Here is a 17,028-nt window from a genome sequence, read left to right as displayed (position 1 = left end):
GAAGGTAAAGATGTACAGTACTTCTCTAAAGAAGGAAGTGCAGGAGGGTCCCTCTTTGACAGGTCTGATTAGTGGTGACCCCCCCATCAGAGTAGAGACAGAGCTCACGGTTTAAAAGTTTCATCGGGGCCAGGCGTGATGGCTCACACCTGTAGTCCCAGAACTTCAAGAGGCAGAGGCAGAAGCATCACTCCAGCCTAAGAGTTCAAGGCCAGCCTGGGCAACATGACAAGACCCATCTCTACAAAAAATTTAAAAATAAAAAGATTTAAAGCTACCACGCCGGCTTGTTCTCACCTTTATACGCTATGCTTGTGTGTGTGTTTGTGTGTGTGTGTGTGTGCTTTTTCTCTGTCTCCCTCCCCCCGCCATCTTCTCCCCGCCCTTTCTCCTTTTCTCTTTCTCTTAGCTTCATGGCTTCAGCCCAGGTCACCTGTCTATCCGAAGGCTGAAACACGTGACAGGGTTCATGCGTAGTAGCATGTACCTATAGTCTCAGCTACTTGGGAGACTGAAGCAGAAGGATCGCTTGAGCCTGGGAGGTCAAGGCTATAGTGAACTGTGATTGAGCCACTGCATTCCAGCCTGGGTGACAGAGCAGGACCCTGTCTTTGAAAAAAGAAAAGTTTTGGCCAGGCACGTTGGCTCACGTCTGTAATCCCAGAACTTTGGAAGGGCAAGTCAGGCGGATCATGAGGTCAGGAGATTAAGACCATGCTGGCTAACATGGTGAAACCCCGTCTCTACTAAAAATACAAAAAAATTAGCTGGGCGTGGTGGCGGGCGCCTGTAGTCCCAGCTACTCGGGTGGCTGAGGCAGGAGAATGGCGTGAACCCCAGAGGCAGAGCTTGCAGTAAGCCGAGATCGCGCCACTGCACTCCAGCCTGGGCGAAAGAGTGAGACTCTGTCTCAAAAAAAAAAAAAAAAAAAAGAAAAGTTTCATCAGTGGCTGTGGATGATGATGGAATGGAGGGAGTGTTCATTTAAATTACAGGTGCTCAGAAGCCACCAGAAACCAACCAGTTCACCAGATTGTGGACAAACAGTGGAGAGGCTGCAAGTGCCTACCCGCAAGTTTCCATAGCAGTTTTCCCCTCCAGTCCTCACAGCAGCCCTTTCAGGAAGTGCACAGGGTCATCTTTCTGGTTCTTATTTTTTCACAGATGAGGAAACTGAGAGACCAGTGGTACTTTTTCCACCAAGCCACATCTAAGGTGGACAGGTCTCGCTGCATGTGAGGTGTCTTGAGTCAGTACTGAAAGTAGCTGCTCTAGAAGAATTTGTGGTTAATAATTAGAAGCATAGCAGCTTGGAAGCATCCCTTTTTCATTTCACCTGGCACTTGATTTGTGTGTGTTTTTTTCTGGTGCCTTTATTTCTGAAGAACTTGACCTGTAACACCTCAGTAATCTTCAGCCCCTTTTGATGGATTTGTTTTAAAAAGGCACCCATAGAAATTGTTTACTAAGTATTCACCAAATCCAAATGGAGAAGCAAACCCACACCTTCTGGCCCCATCTTTGTTCTCACCTATATTTTTATTCTTATCTTTATTTTTTTTTTTGAGACGGAGTCTCACTCTGTCACCAGGCTGGAGTGCAGTGGCACGATCTTGGCTCCCTGCAACCTCCACCTCCCGGGTTCAAGCGATTCTCCTGCCTCAGCCTCCCAAGTAGCTGGGATTACAGGCGCATGCCACCACACCTAGCTAATTTTTGTATTTTTAGTAGAGACAGGGTTTCACCGTGTTGGCCAGGATGGTCTCAATCTCTTGACCTCGGCCTCCCAAAGTGCTAGGATTATAGGCGTGAGCTACCACGCCAGCTTGTTCTCACCTTTATACTCTATGCTTGTGTGTGTGTTTGTGTGTGTGTGTGCTTTTTCTCTGTCTGTCTCCCTCCCCCCACCATCTTCTCCCCGCCGTTTCTCCTTTTCTCTTTCTCTTAGCTTCACGGCTTCAGCCCAGGTCACCTGTCTATGCGAAGGCTGAAACACATGTGAGAGGGTTCAAGATTAGTCATAAGCTGACATCTTTAATATACAGTATCTACATGTATGATTTTCTTTTCTTTTTTTTTTTTTTTAAGACCAAGTCTTGCTCTGTTGCCCATGCTGGAGTGCAGTAGCACAATCTCCACTCACTACAACCTCCACCTCCCGGGTTCAAGCAATTCCTGCCACAGCCTCCTAAGTAGCTGGGATTACAGACGTGTGCTACCACAACTGGCTAATTTTTGTGTTTTCTGGTAGAGATGGTGTTTCCACATGTTGGCCAGGCTGGTGTCGAACTCCTGGCCTCAAGTAATCCACCTTCCTTGGTCTCCCAAAGTGCTGGGATTACAGGCATGAGCCACCAGACCCGGCCCTACATGTATGATTTTCATTTAAGAGGAAAGCAAATCAGAAGTGTGCAAGTTTTTGAAAATACCGGATTTTAATTCATTTTGATTGGAGTAATCTGAGAGTGGCTTAGTGGCGGTTCTGTATTCATAGATGAAGAGACTTTTTATAGGAAGAGTGTCAGGTCACCAGGGTAAATTGGCTGTGTTACAGGTGCAGTTATGCCAGCAGCCAGGCAGCAGCAGCCCACCAGAGCAAACCTGCAAACCAGGAAGTCATGGAGGAAACCCTCTGGGCAGTCGGAATAGCCTGTGTTCTATGGCAGAGGCTTTAAGTATTGATTTGGTTTTTTTTTCAAGATAATATGTGTTCACCATTCAAAAACAAAAACCTGTCAACATTGAAACAGTCGCATTCATCCCTATCCCACAGCCACCCAGTTAGACCAGTTTCTGATGGTGTTTCCCTCCAGAGGTATCTGCGTGGTCAGTCCATTTTCCTTGTCTTTGCATGAATGGTAGCACATAATATGCATTGCTTTTTATCTTGCTTATCTCCACGTAGCCGGATATCTTACGGGACATTCGCTTTCCTTCTCTGTAATGACCTTGCCTGTTTTCAGGTATTTACTACCACAATGTGTCATTCATTCTACTGTACATAAAAAGCAAAGCCTTCTACTTTAAATACAGCTTGAATAAGCTTGACTTTTCTGACTTCCCAGCCACAATTGGGCTGAAAGATATAGCTCCATCTAAGTCTTGGGAGGATGATAGGAAAATCAAAAGTTACAGCTTATATCAAGGAAAGAAACAGTCACTTAAAAAACCAACAGTAGCAACAACAAAAACACTAAAGCCTTATGCACTGGAGCATTGTAGCGCCTTTTAACTCACTGGTGAGCAGTACATCCTCCTGAACATCTGGGAAGGAATCATTTACCCAGTGATTATTTATTGAGGACCAGTGGCATGCCAGGCCCAGCTGATGTGCCTCAGTGAATTGGACAGTGATGCATTGTTGAAGCGCCAACTGAAAAGCATATTCTCATTAAAAAGACAGAGGTAGGCCAGTTGCAGTGGCTCACACCTGTAATCCCAGCACTTTGGGTGGCTGAAATGGGCAGATTACTTGAGTTCAGGAGTTCAAGACCAGCCTGGGCAACATGGTGAAACCCCATCTCTATAAAAAATAAATTTAAAAAAGATAAAAGAAGTATAACCTTTAGAGAAAAAATTGTATTCAGATAGCCAAAGTGATTTAAGTTTGATTTGCTTTCAAGAGGTAATCCACGTAGAGCTCTGGTAAGCTGGGTTTTTTTGTTGTTACTGTTTTTGAGATGGAGTCTCACTCTGTTGCCCAGGCTGGAGTGCAGTGGCACAATACTGGCTCACTGCAGCCTCCGCCTCCTGGGTTCAAATGTTTCTCCTGTCTCAGCCTTCCGAGTAGCTGGGATTACAGCTGCGTGCCACTACACCCAGCTAATTTTTATATTTTCAGTAAAGACGAGATTTCGCCATGTTGGCCAGGCTGGTCTCAAACTCCTAACCTCAGGTGATCTGCCTGCCTCGGCCTCCCAAAGTGCTGGGATTACAGGTGTGAGCCACCGTGCCCAGCCAAGCTGGTTTTTTATGGCTGTTTTCTGATGTAACAGGATGCTTCTCCAGCAATAAGTTGATTCCTTAAATAGATTAACATTTCTTGGATTTACTGTCCTATTCATACTGTCAGTTCATTTAGCCATTTTAATGTTTCGAAGATGGTTGTAAAGGAAAATTTCAGTATCTCAGATGCTTTAAAGTGAGTGGAATTTTGACTGTACAGTTCCTCATAGCAGAAATCAGTAAACCTTGTAAGATGCTTCAACAAAAAATGGGGTTGATTTCTTGGCACTTCACAGACGTCCTCACCTTTCTGTTCCCTCAGAATCGGGTTCTTGTGAGGCTGGGGAGTGGGAGGCAGCGATGGAGGTAGCAGGATGGCGTGGGTGGGATTAGCAAGTCTTGGAGTCGGTCGTCCCATCTCAAGGGGTTCCATAAAAATCACCTTGTTGGTCCTATATTGGGAACTTGTGTGGTTCTCAGCTTCTGACCAGAAGCTCCTAGGAGGAAGAGGCTGGTCACGACTCCTTAAGCTTCATCACTGATACTGGTTGTGTCATCTCAGACCCACGGGTTAGTATGGTAGCTTCGCTGGCTTTTGGGGCTGGGTCTGACTTTGCATCTGATTGCTCTGGCCTGTCATTAGCATCCCTGTAAGGAGAGGGAAGGGAGTCAGTTCAGGGATATACTTGCCAGAAAATCTGGGGTCGAAATCTCCTTCCACTTTTCCTCCCAGCAGATTGGACTCATTGGCGCTCTCATGTTGAATTTCAAACTTTAAGATGAGTTGGTCACTGGAAAGGAGTTTGCTGGATCACACCTGTAATCCCAGCACTTTGGGAGGCCAAGGCAGGTGGATCACTGGAGGCCAGAAGTTCAAGACCAGCCTGGCCAACATAGGGAAACCCCATCTCTACTAGAAATATAAAAATTAGCTGGGTGTGGTGGTGTATACCTGTAGTCCCAGCAACTCGGGAGATAGAGGCAGAATTGCTTGAACCTGGGAGGTGGAGGTCGCAGTGAGCTAAGATCATGCCACTGCACTTCATCCTAGGTGACAAAGTGAGACTCTGTCTCAAAAAGGAAAAAAAAAAGGCCAGGTGCAGTGGCTCACGCCTGTAATCCCAGCACTTGGGAGGCTGAGGCAGGACAATCGCTTGAACCTGGGAGGCAAGGTTGCAGCGAGCTGAGATCGCCCCCATTGCACTCCAGCCTGGGCAACAAGAATGAAACTCCATCTCAAAAAAAAAAAAAAAAAAAAAAAAAAAAAAGAAGGAATTTGCCTAACTCCTCTAGCTGGAGCTGTGCCAGGGAGACCAGCTTCTGTATCTCCATTCATCGTCTCACTTAGCCATGGTGGCATGCTTGATAGTGGTTTGCTGCCTGACATCTGCAGGCCGATGATCCCAGGTCTGTATTTTTGCACAGACCCCATCATCACAACTACCAGCACCACACTCAAAGTCCAGGTAGCTGGTGGAGGGTTAGTAACATCATTTTTATATGCAAAGGTTAACACTGTTGCTGTTAGTGAATATTCTCTAGCTTTCTGTAAAGAAAACAACCTGAAGCTTGTGAGATAGCTCGGTTTCTGTATCCTTAACCTGACCTACTTTTTCTGAAGGTGATGCTGTGAAACCTGTATCACAGGCTAAAACATGTAAATTAACTGACACCTTGTCAAGCCTATAAAATTATTTTGTGCTTGGATTTTATAAGCTGCATGCCATTCAGGGAAACTGTAGAAAGCCAGCTGCAGCAGATTTGTTCAGGTTAGTGTGGCAGGTCAGATACCCCAGAATTGACAGCTGACTACTTTCACTTTCATGTGTTACACATTGATGGTTGAAATTAAAAATTACATATCGGAGGTGTATGTTCTTCTGCCTTTAATCTCAAGAATCTTGTTTCTATTTCTTTTTTTTTTTTTTTGAGACATCATAAAACAGCATGCCATCTCGTTTTCAAATGCCTCCTTTTGTAACTGCTGCCCTTATTCCAAACCATGTGTTCCGTGTTTTGTGTGGTTTAGTAGCCATGGTTACCATCATTTATGAACAAATATAGGCTCAGTGGCTGTGAATATCCATAGGAGCCACAAATTTTAGAAGATGTTGCATTTCTTCAGCTCTGTAACATCCCTGACTCTCTGTTGATCAACAGATCATAAATCTGGTTCCCATTGTTGACAGGCAGCAAGCATTTTCCCGCATAGTAATGCTGCTATCATCTCTCATGTTTTCAGGTACCCTGATTCCCAGGGATCTGTGTGTGGTCATTTGTGCTGCCTGGTGAGAATGGGAAAGGGTCTCCAGATTTCTTTCTGCCCTGAGCAAGTGGCAGGGTATATGTGGTTGGGCAACAGAGGCTGATAGACGATTGTGGAAATGAATAATCTGCAACACAGTGCTTTCACTGGAGGAATTTGATTTGCGGTTGCTGCAGTGGTGGTGATGGTCGTTCTGCTTGACTTGTTTCAAGAAAATATACTTTAGGCATAAGACTCTGAGACGGTTGATAGCATGTTTTGAAAAAAATGGTGAGGCCTATTGCAAAGTCCAGTTAAACCAAATGGATATTTACACCGTGCCGTAGTGAGGTTGTTGATACTTTATGGCATATGCTATATGGATCATATCCTTTCTGTGTTTGTTTTCTGCTAGTGCCTGGATCAAAGTGGAACAGCTGAAGCCATATCATGCTCATAAAGAGGAAATGATAAAAATTAACAAGGGTAAACGATTCCAGCAAGCGGTAGATGCCGTCGAAGAGTTCCTCAGGAGAGCCAAAGGGAAAGACCAGGTGAGAGACACAATGTTCACTTTCTACCAATGCCAGACTGGTGATTTTTGCATAGCAACTAACAGGTTAAATGTCACCCAAACGCAAACCTTTGTTCTTCTGAAATGCCACTGGAGAAAGCTACTTCAGTTCTAAGGTGTCAGCGTTTTGCTTATCAGTTTGAAACTCCATGCAGCTAACCTTTCTGGAGTAGGTTGTTGCTTTTAGGAAAATTGCTTGGACCCAGGAGAAATATCTCAGCATTTGAGTCTAGCACAGGCCATTTCTTCCTTTCATAGCACAGAGATTAGGAGCATAGCCTCTGAAATATATATACTGCCTGGATTTAAATCCTGTCTCCTAGTTTTGGGACGTAGGGAAAGTGACTTTTGATATATATATTTTTAAAATCTGCTTCTCCCAATGTCTGGGGACGACAGCAGAATCTATTTCTAGGGTCATTGTAAGGAGACCACACAGGGTGCCTGTAGCAGCACATGGCACCTGTAAATGATGGTGGCGATGGCGGCAGCAGCTGTGGTGGTAGTTATCATTATTATTATTAAACTTTCAGACGTCATCCCACAATTCTTCTGATGACAAGAATCGACGTAATTCCAGTGAGGAGAGAAGTAGGCCAAACTCAGGTGATGAGAAGCGCAAACTTAGCCTGTCTGAAGGGAAGGTGAAGAAGAACATGGGAGAAGGAAAGAAGAGGGTGTCTTCAGGCTCTTCAGAGAGAGGCTCCAAATCCCCTCTGAAAAGAGCCCAAGAGCAAAGTCCCCGGAAGCGGGGTCGGCCCCCAAAGGATGAGAAGGTTTGTTTTCTCTCTGCAGCTTCCGGGATTAGTGATGTCCTTTTAGTATAAGGTAGAGTTAAGCTCTACAGTATGCTTCTGCTCATGGTGTGGGAGCAGAATTCTGTGCTCAAGAATCCTGCAGGGCAGGTGCGGTGGCTCATGCTTTATCCCAGCAACTCAGGAGGCTGAGGCAGGAAGATGGCTTGAGCCTTGGAGCTCAAGGTTGCATTGAGCTGATTGCACCACTGCATTCTAGCCTGGGTGATGGAGTGAGACCCCGACTCTTATTTAAAAAATTAAAAAATAAAGAATCCCATAGACCAGGTGAGAGACACGGCCTGGATGCAGATGTGAAGTAGGAACGCGAGGCAAGAGATCAGTCCACTTGAGCCGGTGCACAAGGGCTGGCCCTGGGAAGAGCTTAGCAAGAAAGAAGGGAACGCATTCCAAAAATGGAGGGCACAGCCCGTGTGAGGCTCGGTGCTGGTGGAGATACTCTTGAACAGGGAGAGGATAGTGAGGAAAGCCAAGAAAAAGGAAGCTTGTCCCTGGATCTTGGAGGGCCTGAAGGTCTACTGAAGCAGCGTGGTACTAAAGCGTCTTGGAGTCAGTGGGAGCCGGTGAAGGTGATTGAGCCAGTGGCAGTATGTGCTTCCCGTGTGTGCACCAGTAGTCACAGAGTGCAGAGGGGAAAGTCTCAGAGCCAATTAGAAGGTAAGTCTAGGCGTGCATTCATAAGGGGGTAATTGCAAATATTGCAAGCAAATAGGTGAGAGGCACTTCAGAGGAAGAGTTCTTAAGATTCCGTAACTGGTTATATAGAGGATGAATGAGAAAAAGGAAAAGAGGATTTCCACCTTCGTTCCTGGGAAAGTGGTGATCACTTTCTTAAAAGTAGAGGAGTGGGGATGTAGAGGTGGCTTGTGGAGAAAGAGTACCAGTTCTGTTTGGAATGGCAAGAATTTGAGGCAAGGCCTAGACAGCCTGGGAGCTTGGTGTGACCTCAGGACTACAAATGTAGATTTGGGAGGTGAATTTGTAAAAGGGTAGTTGAGTCTGGGCAGTGGGATGGGTTTGTTTCAGGAAGAGAGGGAGAAGAGGGAAGCGCGGAGGCCTGCATTGCAACAAGAATGCTGTGCTTGGGGCAGGAAGGAGCGGGAGGAGCTAGCAAGATGAGATAAAGCAGTGAGAGTGCATCTCTTGCCTTCTTGCTGACAAGATTTGGGGCCGGTCTTAGAAGGCCACAGAGAAGAATTTCAAAGTGAAGGGGCCTGTGTCAGGAACGCGGTAGGATTGTCAACAGCAGGATAAAGAGAACAGAAGCCAGATGGCTGGCAGCAACAGTTGGGTGATGAGGCCATGATGAAACATTAGACCTTGGATCAAGGCTCAAAAATTCAGACACCACCGAGCCCAGGCAGGTAATGGAAGCAACTGTAGCTGACTGGACCTAAGAAGCAGTGGCGCGGGTGCCAGGCACCCCAACTGACCTGCCTTGGTGCTCAGAGCAGCAGGGCTGGCCATGGTCGGGGAGCCTGGGGAGGTCATGCTCTGTCCACAGGGTTCTAGCCAGCTTCTGCCAAATTGTCTGTTTTTTCTCAAGAGGAGCTGGGAAGGCCAGTTGTGGTGTCTCACACCTGCAATCATAGCACTTTGGGAGGCCGAGGCGGGTGGTTCACCTCAGGTCGGGAGTTCGAGACCAGCCTGACCAACATGGAGAAACCCTGTCTCTACTAAAAATACAAAAATTACCCGAGTGTGGTGACACGCTCCTGTAATTCCAACTACTCGGGAGGCTGAGGCAGGAGAATCACTTGAACCCGGGAGGCAGAGGTTGCAGTGAGCCGAGATTGCGCCACTGCACTCCAGCCTGGGCGACAGAGTGAGACTCCGTCTCAAAGAAAAGAAAAAATTTAATATAAATGAATTAAAAATTAGCTGGGGTTGGTGATGTGTACCTGTAGTCCCCCCTACTCAGAAAGCTGAGATGAGAAGATCACTTGAACCCAGAAGGTGGAGGTTACAGTGAGCCAAGATTATGCCACTGCACTTTAGTCTGGGTGACACAGCGAGACCCTGTCTCAAAAAAAAACAACAAAAAAAACAAAAAGTACTAGTTGGGCATAGTGATACACACCTGTAGTCCCACCTACTTGGGAAGCTGGGGTGGGAGGATCACTTGAGCCCAGGAGGTCAAGGCTGTAGTGACCTACAATTGCACCACTGCACTCCAGCCTGGGCAACAGTGTGAGACCCTATCTCAAAAAAAAAGAGAGAAGCTGGAAATACAGGTTTTTATGTGAAATATCCCAATTTTAAATGTGCTTAGTTCAAAAATATGTCTTGGGTCCATAGAAACATCTCTGTGGGCTGCCAGTGTGAGGCCTCTGGTGAGAGACAGCCCTTCTCACCGTTAGATGACCTAAGGCTGAGGGAGTGGTGAGAGCAAGGGTGGCAGTGCTGTCCCTGCATACCGTGAGCCCAAGGTTTGGAAAAACTGCCAGCTGCAGTGCAGAGAAAACTTTATAGGGAGCATGATCTAAATTGATCCACAAAAAATGTAATGTGACTTTTTAGTTTATTTCCTGGAATCCGAAAGGAATCTGGGCTGTCAGATTTTATGCTATTTCCCAAATTGATATTGTCTGGTATGTGAAGCCATGCATCTCACCAGCGCCTGTGCCACCCTGGAAAGAAACACCTTCTCGTTGGATAAAGGGAAGTACAAAGGAGAGGTTATGACGAGGGCCCGGAGTTTGAATCACGTATATAGGACCTTAGCAAAGCACCTTTGCCTCAGTTTCCTTGTCTGATCGTTAGGAATTATAACAGTATGTGCCTCATAGGTTCACTGTGTGAGTTAAATGAGTGACATGGATACAGCACTTAGAACAGTGCCTGTGTACAAGGCATTTGATCAGTTCTTTAGGTTTGTTTCGCAGACGGTAGCCGGTTGTGCAGTGAGAACCCCAGAGGCCACTGCCCAGGCTTACAGGAACTCATCTCACAAGCTCCCAATAAACTGCAGACAGCCCTTGGGTCTGAATTATTAATTTGGGGAGTAGTGTAGCATACGTTGGAGATAACTGCAGGTTCGATTCCAGATCATTGCAGGTCACACAAACGTCTTGGTTTCCCATTGCATGTTAAAGTTAGGTTTATACTGTAGTCTATCAAGTGGCACAATAGCAATATGTCTTTTTAAAATGTGCATACCTTTGCCGGGCGCAGTGGCTCACGCCTGTATTCCCAGAACTTTGGGAGGCCAAGGTGGGCGGATCACGAGGTCAGGAGATGGAGACCATCCTGGCTAACACTGTGAAACCCCATCTCTACTAAAAATACAAAAAATTAGCCGGGCATGGTGGTCGGCGCCTATAGTGCCAGCTACTCGGGAGGCTGAGGCAGGAGAATGGCGTGAACCCGGGAGGCGGAGCTTGCAGTGAGCTGAGATCACGCCACTGCACCCCAGCCTGGGTGACAGAGTGAGACTCCATCTCAAAAAAAAAAAAAAAAAAAAAAAAAAAAAATATATATATATATATATATATATACACACACACGCCTTAAGTTAAAAATACTTCATTGCTAAAAAAAAAAAAAAAATGCTGACAGACACAAAGTGAACACATGCTGTTGGGAAAATGTCCCCCGTAGACTTGATTGATACTGGGTTGCCACAAACCTTCAATTTGTTTTTTGTTGTTTTGTTGTTTTGTTTTTTTGCTTTTTTGAGACGGAGTCTCGTGCTGTCGCCCAGGCTGCGGTGCAGTGGCGCAGTCTCGACTCACTGCAAGCTCCGCCTCTTGGGTTAACGCCATTCTCCTGCCTCAGCCTCTGGAGCAGCTGGGACTACAGGTGTTAGCCAGGATGGTCTCGATCTCCTGACCTCGTGATCCACCTGCCTCAGCTTCCCAAAGTGCTGGGATTACTGGCATGAGCCACCGCGCCCGGCCTGTTTTTTTTTGTTTGTTTGTTTGTTTTTTAAAGTGCAACACCTATGAAGCACAATAAAACAAAGCATAATAAAACCAGGTGTGTCTGTGGTCCAGGAGCTCTAGCTGCTATTGACCCTTCGAGATGTCCTTCTTGCTTGTTCTTTGTGCTTGGCCTGGCCCATAGTGAAAGGATGTATGAGCAGGACAGAGCTTGCATGTGGTACAGGACAGACAGCCGTTTCAGTTCAGCAGCTTCAGACAGGTAGGGAATCGGTGCCTGGGCTTTGGAATTTTGGTGTGTTTTAAATGTGATATATCCTGTAGTCTCAGAGGAGGGTGTTTGTGTGTGTGTTGCTGTAGTAATTGTCATCTAGCTGGCAAGCTCCTCTCAGAAACACTGAGCAGTCACATAGGCTAATAACTGGGCAAAGCCCAGCTGAGTGCCATTCTGGGACATAATGTCCTGCCCCGTGAGGATTAATGGAAAAGGCTGACGTTGATGGCAGAGGCAGGCAGGGAAAGGCTGGGTTTGTGTCTGGACCTGCATGTAAGAGCTGCACCCCAGCAGCACCCACTCACCCTCTTTCTGGGGATGAACTCTGGGCACAGCCCACCTGGATCAAAGTAGCGCTGTTACTTCCGTGACTCTCCCAAAATCCCACACTCACACGAGGAGCAGAAGTTTAGGAGTTGGGGCCCTTCCTTAGTGCCATACTGAGAGCTACAAGCTGCCTCCTCCTTGTTCCCATTGGGTCATTGTGGCCTTAGGTGAGTCCTAGGGCTGCACCACCCGAGACAGCTGTGCTGCCCCAGCCACAATTGGCCATTTAAATTTAAATTAAATGCACATTAAAATGGAGCTTCTCCATCACCCTATTGTGTGAGATGCTCCACAGTGACACTTGACTGGCGCCTGCTCTATCACACAGTGCAGATGTAGGACACGCCCATCATTGCAGAATATTCTTTTGGGCAGCTCTGGGCTGGGCCTTTCTTTTCCCCCAGAAACCTCTGCATTCAACAAATGTTTATTGAGCAATTCTCCCATAGGCCAAATGCCTGGAGAGAAAGCAGCATAAAAGTCAGACGAGGCTCCTTCAGTAAGAATTGAACCTGGACTGTATGGCAGCATGGGTTGTAGAGTAGGCCAAACTGGCAGAGTTCTTGCTTTCCTAGGATGTGCTTCTAATATAACAGACCCTGGAGCCAAATTCTATCAGTCTGCTAGGCACAGTGGCTCACTCCCATAATCCCAGCACTTTGGAAGGCTGAGGTAGGAGGATCACTTGAGGCCAGAAGTTAGAGACCAGTCTGGCCAACATAGCAAGACCCTATAAAAACAAAAAATTACAAATTACAAAAAACAAATAATTGCAAATAAATAATAAATCTACAAAAAATAAAAATAAAAAATTAGCTGGGCATAGTGGCCACACCTGTAGTCCCAGCTACCCAGGAGGCTGAGGTGGGAAGATCACTTGAGCTCAAGTGGTTGAGGCTGCAGTGAGCCATAATTGAGTCACTGCACTCCAGCCTGGGTGACAGCTAGACTATGCCTCCAAATAAATAAATAAATAAATTGTATCTGCCACACCAGTAACTGACTCAGTGACCTTAAACAAGGTTACTTAAGCTCTGTGTGCCTTAGTTTTCTATTCTGTAAAAGATTATAATAGGGCTGGGTGCAGTGGCTCACGCCTGTAATCCCAGCACTTTGGGAGGCCGAGGCAGGCGGATCACGAGGTCAGGAGATCGAGACCATCCTGGCTAACATGGTGAAAACCCGTCTCTACTAAAAATACAAAAAATTAGCTGGGCGTGCTGGCGCACACCTGTGGTCCCAGCTACTCAGGAGGCTGAGGCAGGAGAATTGCTTGAACAACCCAGGAGGTGGAGATTGCAATGAGCCAAGATTGCACCATTGCACTGTAGCCTGGGCTACAGAGCAAGACTCTGTCTCAAAAAAAAAGAAGATGATGATAGTTCTGTTTCATGAAGGGGTGAGAATTACATGAGAATGTATGTATAAAATAGGACTTATAGTGATGTCTAGCACATAGTAAGCCCTATGAAAGCATTTGTTCTCGTTATAATCCACATCAGCATCATGTTCTATGGGCAAAGATAAAGAGAGGTCAGGTGAAGCTACTCTGAAAAGGTGACATTTCAACAGAGTCCCAAAGCGAACCTGAGCCAAGGAGATAACTGTCAGAAAAATGTTCCCAGTAGCACAAGGGCGCCAGGGCAGGCACATGCTTGGTGTGTTTGGGGCGGGGGTGGAAAGCCAGCAGGGTGCTAACGAGCTAGAGAGCAGTGACAGGGGAGGAAGAAATAGGACTTGAGGTTGGAGATTGGCGTGGGATGGGTGGGAGACAGCAGAACTTGCAAGGCCCTCCCTGTAGACCATGCTCGTAAAGCCCATAGCTTTACTATGTGAGACTGGAAGCCAGTTTAAGGCAAAGAAGTGTCATGATCTGATTGGCCCTTTTGGTAGATGACTCTGGCTGCTGTGTAGAGACTGGACTGTGAGTGGAAGCAGGGAGATTTATCTTTGCAATTGTCCAGGTGGCCTGAGCTTAGGTATTAGTAGCAGGGGTGGTAAGAAGAAGGGGTTGGGCAGATCCCCAACTATAAAGCCCCATTCATTGCCATTCATGGATGAGAGAAGAGAGGGGTCAAGAAGGGCTCTAAAGATATCAGCCTAGTAGAATGGAGCAGGCATTTTCTAAGACTGAGAAAACCTCAGGAGTAGTTTAGGCAGGGGGTGTCAGGAGGGCCACTGTGGCTGGAAGGGAGCGACTGGGGAAAGGGAGTGCAAGGTAACCAGAGCAGTCGAGAGGGACCAGACCAGTGTTAAAACTGGAAAGAGGACCCTTTGCCCAGGAAGAAGGTGAGCCGGGCCATCGGTCAAGAGGAGCTTCTCATCTCACCATGTCCTCCTGTGTCTGTCTCAGGAGAACTCAGGCTCTTGGGTTCTGGCCACCCTGGAGTTTAATTCTGCCTTTGTCATGATAGCTGTAAAATGTGGGCAGATCTCATCAGCCCTATTTGGTTTTATTCGTTTTTTTGAAATGTGGTGGATTCCTTCTGAAGCCACTACTGTTTCTTTTTTTTTTTTTTTTTTTTTTTGAGATGGAGTCTTGCTCTGTCTCCAGGCTGTAGTGCGGTGGCACAATCTCGGCTCACTGCAACTTCCACCTCCCCGGTTCAAGCGATTCTTCTGCCTCAGCCTCCGGAGTAGCTGGGAGTACAGGTGCAGCTAATTTTTGTATTTTTTAGTAGAGATGGGGTTTCACTGTGTTGGCCAGGCTGGTCTCGATCTCTTGACCTCGTGATCTGCCCGCCTCGGCCTCCCAAAGTGCTGGGATTACAGACATGAGCCACCATGCCCAGCCACCACAACTATTTCTTAATGTTTGGTACTCACCATAAGGCATTCACTCTGCAACTTTGCAGATAGTATTGCAGATCGTACTTGGGCTTTCTAATTACCTCCATCTTTGTGAAATTTAGACATAAGCACACATTTTATTATTTCCAGAATTGAAAAGAAAGACTCACTTTGTGTTAATGGGAAGAACTGGCTTGTTTCTCCCGAGGGACAGTCATCAGAACAGTGGTTGGGGATTGGCTTGAACTTTCCCTTAGACTGTGGGGCTTGCAAGGGGTTTTGTTGGGGTTTGAATGTGATTTTAAAATGCCCTGCCCCTCCCTCTGTAGGATCTCACCATCCCGGAGTCTAGTACCGTGAAGGGGATGATGGCTGGACCAATGGCCGCGTTTAAATGGCAGCCAACCGCAACCGAGGTAAGGAGCTCTCCTGCAGGCAGGACAAGCTGTGGCTTAGGGCGAGGTTCCTGTGTGATCCTCTTTTTTTTTTTTCATCCCTTTCTTGTGTGTGAGGCTTAATTTATTGTTACAAAACAGTACAGAAGTCTATGAAATAAAAAATTAAAAATTTCCCTCTAGGGTGAGCACTGTGAGGCTCGAGGTGACGGATTTCAGTCCTTTGGGACGCCCACTCAGCATTCATTTAGATGATCATAGACTTATGTCTAGTTTTTGTTATTTTGGGCAGGGCTCTTTTTCACAAAAGTGGGATGATTCGACAAGTTTTTTTCCCCTAATATTTTATAAACACCCTCTTATTGTCCATAAATACAACTTTTATGTTTAGTTGTATTATCCTTGGTGCAGCTGCACCTGTTGCTGGGCATAATTATGGAAAGCCCATGAAGGTCCACTGTCATGGCTACTTTGTTTCTGTTAATATGCTCAGTAAGATGACATCCCCAAGGGCTTGGTACCAGACACAAGTAGGCCAAAACCCTGAAATTCCAGAATAGATGTGACTTAGTTTGCTGGGTTATCTGCTGTGCCTGATAAGTACCGAATTTATAAAGCACGAGTATGCTTGTTAATATTTTCCCACAGGCTCTTTGGAATAATTTGTGTACCAACCTAGCAGAATCATCTGTTCTTTTCCACTTTAAAGCCAGTTTTCCTCTAGCTGGAATGGGGCTTGTTTATAAAAAGGCTTAGGCCAAAATGGGAAAAGAGTTTCCAGATAATTGTGAAAAAGAGACCAGAATCCAGAGGTGTTGCAGCCAGAGGAGAGTCCATTTGCCAGGGAGAAGGAAGTGACCTTTGGTGGCAGATAACTGGTTGTATTTCACTGTTTTCTGGTTTCAGCCTGTTAAGGATGCAGATCCTCATTTCCATCATTTCCTGCTAAGCCAAACAGAGAAGGTGAGTTGCCCTTTGAGGCTCTTGGCCCTTGGTCAGGGGCTGGTCAAGGAGTGCTCCTCCACTGGGTCCTGGCCCGGCCATCTGAAAAGTTAGGCTCTGCCGGTGTATTGCCCAGAGCAACTAGCCCAGAAGCCCCCGTATGGGCCCGCTAATGAGCCAAGCATTATTAAGATTAAAAGTAAATCCAGGCCGGGCGCAGTGGCTCACACCTATCATCCCAGTACTCTGGGAGGCTGAGGCAGGTGGATCACGAGGTTAGGGATTCAAGGCCAGTCTGACCAACATGGTGAAACCCCGTCTCTACTAAAAATACAAAAATTAGCTGGGCATGGTGGTGCGTGCCTGTAATCCCAGCTACTCGGGAGGCTGAGGCAGGAAGATTGCTTGAACCCGGGAGGCAGAGGTTGCAGTGAGCCAAGATCGCGCCGCTGCACTCCAGACTGGGCAACAGCGTAAGACTCTGTCTCAAAAAAAAAATAAATAAACCCAAAGGCCGGGCATGGTGGCTCATGCCTATAATCCCAGCACTTTGGGAGGCCAAGGCGGGTGGATCACCTGAGGTCAGGAGTTCAAGACCAGCCTGGCCAACATGGTGAAATCCCATCTCTACTGAAAATACAAAAATTAGCTGGGCATGGTGGTACGTTCCTGTAATCCCAGCTACTTAGGAGGCTGAGGCAGTAGAATCACTTGAACCCGGGAGGCAGAGGTTGCAGCGAGCCGAGATGGTGCCACTGCACTCCAGCCTGGGCGACAGATTGAGACTCCATCTAAGATAGATAAATAGATAACCCAAAAAGAGCATTTAAAACTCAGCCA

General features: G+C 46.6%; 1 protein-coding gene across 12 annotated transcripts in view; it reads left to right on the top strand.

Annotated features, from left to right (window-relative positions):
• The window catches only part of GLYR1 (glyoxylate reductase 1 homolog), a 44,360-nt gene that overhangs the window by 6,391 nt on the left and 20,941 nt on the right, over positions 1–17,028 (top strand). For 8 of the 12 annotated variants that reach the window (XR_008514353.1, XR_008514351.1, XR_008514352.1 and 5 more), the window contains 4 exon segments: positions 6,606–6,744; positions 7,298–7,540; positions 15,181–15,267; positions 16,153–16,209. Coding sequence is in view for 6 of the 12 variants with exons in the window: in XM_063717099.1 (XP_063573169.1) it covers positions 6,606–6,744; positions 7,298–7,540; positions 15,181–15,267; positions 16,153–16,209 (526 nt within the window). In the remaining 6 variants the exon portion in view is untranslated. 12 annotated transcript variants of the gene reach the window in all.

Source organism: Pongo abelii, chromosome 18 (assembly GCF_028885655.2).
Source record: "Pongo abelii isolate AG06213 chromosome 18, NHGRI_mPonAbe1-v2.0_pri, whole genome shotgun sequence".
NCBI lineage: Eukaryota > Metazoa > Chordata > Mammalia > Primates > Hominidae > Pongo > Pongo abelii.
This window is presented reverse-complemented; position numbering and strand designations above follow the sequence as displayed.